This window comes from Pterocles gutturalis, unplaced genomic scaffold (assembly GCF_000699245.1).
Source record: "Pterocles gutturalis isolate BGI_N339 unplaced genomic scaffold, ASM69924v1 scaffold5097, whole genome shotgun sequence".
NCBI lineage: Eukaryota > Metazoa > Chordata > Aves > Pterocliformes > Pteroclidae > Pterocles > Pterocles gutturalis.
The window spans coordinates 1,813-3,241 of NW_010115125.1; the positions used below are offsets into that span (position 1 = coordinate 1,813).

At 63.3% G+C, this 1,429-nt stretch overlaps 1 protein-coding gene across 1 annotated transcript in view; it reads right to left on the bottom strand.

Annotated features, from left to right (window-relative positions):
• Nucleotides 1-893, bottom strand: part of KLHL30 (kelch-like family member 30) — a gene marked incomplete at its 3' end in the record, with an annotated part of 2,651 nt that extends 1,758 nt beyond the window's left edge. The window contains exon 1 of the mRNA XM_010075060.1: nt 114-893. Within this exon, the coding sequence (XP_010073362.1) occupies nt 114-891 (778 nt within the window). The remainder of the gene's footprint in view (nt 1-113) is intronic.
• Nucleotides 894-1,429: the final 536 nt, after the last annotated feature.

The window sequence follows — 1,429 nt, forward strand, 5'->3', positions numbered from 1 at the left end:
TTCTGACCACCGGCATCGCTCTGCCCCTGAGGGAGAAGCCAGGGCAAGGACCATCAGGCCTCAAGCTGAGCCTGCCCCCAGCTCAGGGGGGTGGGATCTGGGGCAGGTGGTACCCACCTCGGCACGCGATCGGGCGACGAGGGCCTTGCTGGCATCCGAGTCACGGACGAGGGGCTCGCTGGCAAGCAGGTTCTGCAGGTACTGGTCAGGCAGTGAGACCAGGTGGGTGAGCTCCAGCAGCTCAGGCAGGAACTGGGCTCGGGGCCCCGGGTCGTGGCGCACCCAGCGCAGCACGGCCTCAGCCAGGCTTTGCTCCTCCTGCACCTGCAGCTGGTCATTGGAGAGGTAGACGGCCAACCTCTCCTTGGAAAGCTGGAGGAACTCCTCCTGCCGAGAGACGGCTTCAAAGTTCTCCTGCAAGAAAGACCAAGCCTTGGAGGAGACCTCGGGGCAGCCATGGCTCTCGCCGAACTCACAGATACCTAGGCAATTGGTGGCATCCATCTGCTGCCGGAGGTAGCGGCTGCAGACCTTCTGGACTGTGGGGAAGTGGAGCTGGCTGGAGGTCCGCATCAGGCCCTCCACGTTGCCCTGGTTGATGGTGACCTTCCCCGTGTAGGCGAAGTCCAGCAGCGTCTCCAGTGCGCCGGCATCCACCTCCTTCAGCTCCACCCGTGCCGCAATGCTCTCGGCGAAGTCGCCAGCAAACATGGCGTGGAAGTAGTGGCTGCAGAGGGCCAGGATGCCCCGGTGGCAGGGGAATTCCCGCTTGCCTGCCACCAGCGTGACGTCGGCCAGTTTGGGGTTGGTGCGCAGCCGCTGCAGCCCCTCCAGCATGCCCTGGGCGTGCGAAGGCAGGCAGAAGTCAAAATCGTCCACGTTCCTCACCATGGTGCTGGGGATGGCTGCGGGGCCTCGCTGGCGGACAGAGCCCGAGCAAGAAAAATGAGTCAAAAGGGACAGAGGGAAGGAGGGAGAGAGAAAAGGGGGAAAGAAACTCCAGAAGAGAAGGAGAAAGGGAGAAAAGACAGAAAAGATTGCAGAATGGTGTCACCACCCCGTGGATCCAGCGATGTTCTCTGCTTGAAGTTGTGATCCCCAGATGGCGGGCGGCGTGTGGCAAGGGTGTCCCTGCCAGGGAAAGGCGATGACATCTCCCTCTCTACCCCCCGTCCCCAACTGCACCTTCCCAGCGCCTGGCTTACAGGCACCAGCATGCACAGGAGAAACGCTCCCTGGAGCCCACTCCTGCGGGTGGCAGTGATTTCCCCTCCCCACGCTCCGAGCTGCCCTGCCAGGGGCTGCCACCGATTTTTTCAGAGGTGCGGGGTGGTTTTGGGGTTGGGCTTAGCCCCCTCTCCCGTTCCACTCCCTCCCACTCTCACCTGTCCTCTGCAGCCCCCCGGCTGGCCACCAGCAGGGAAGCAGC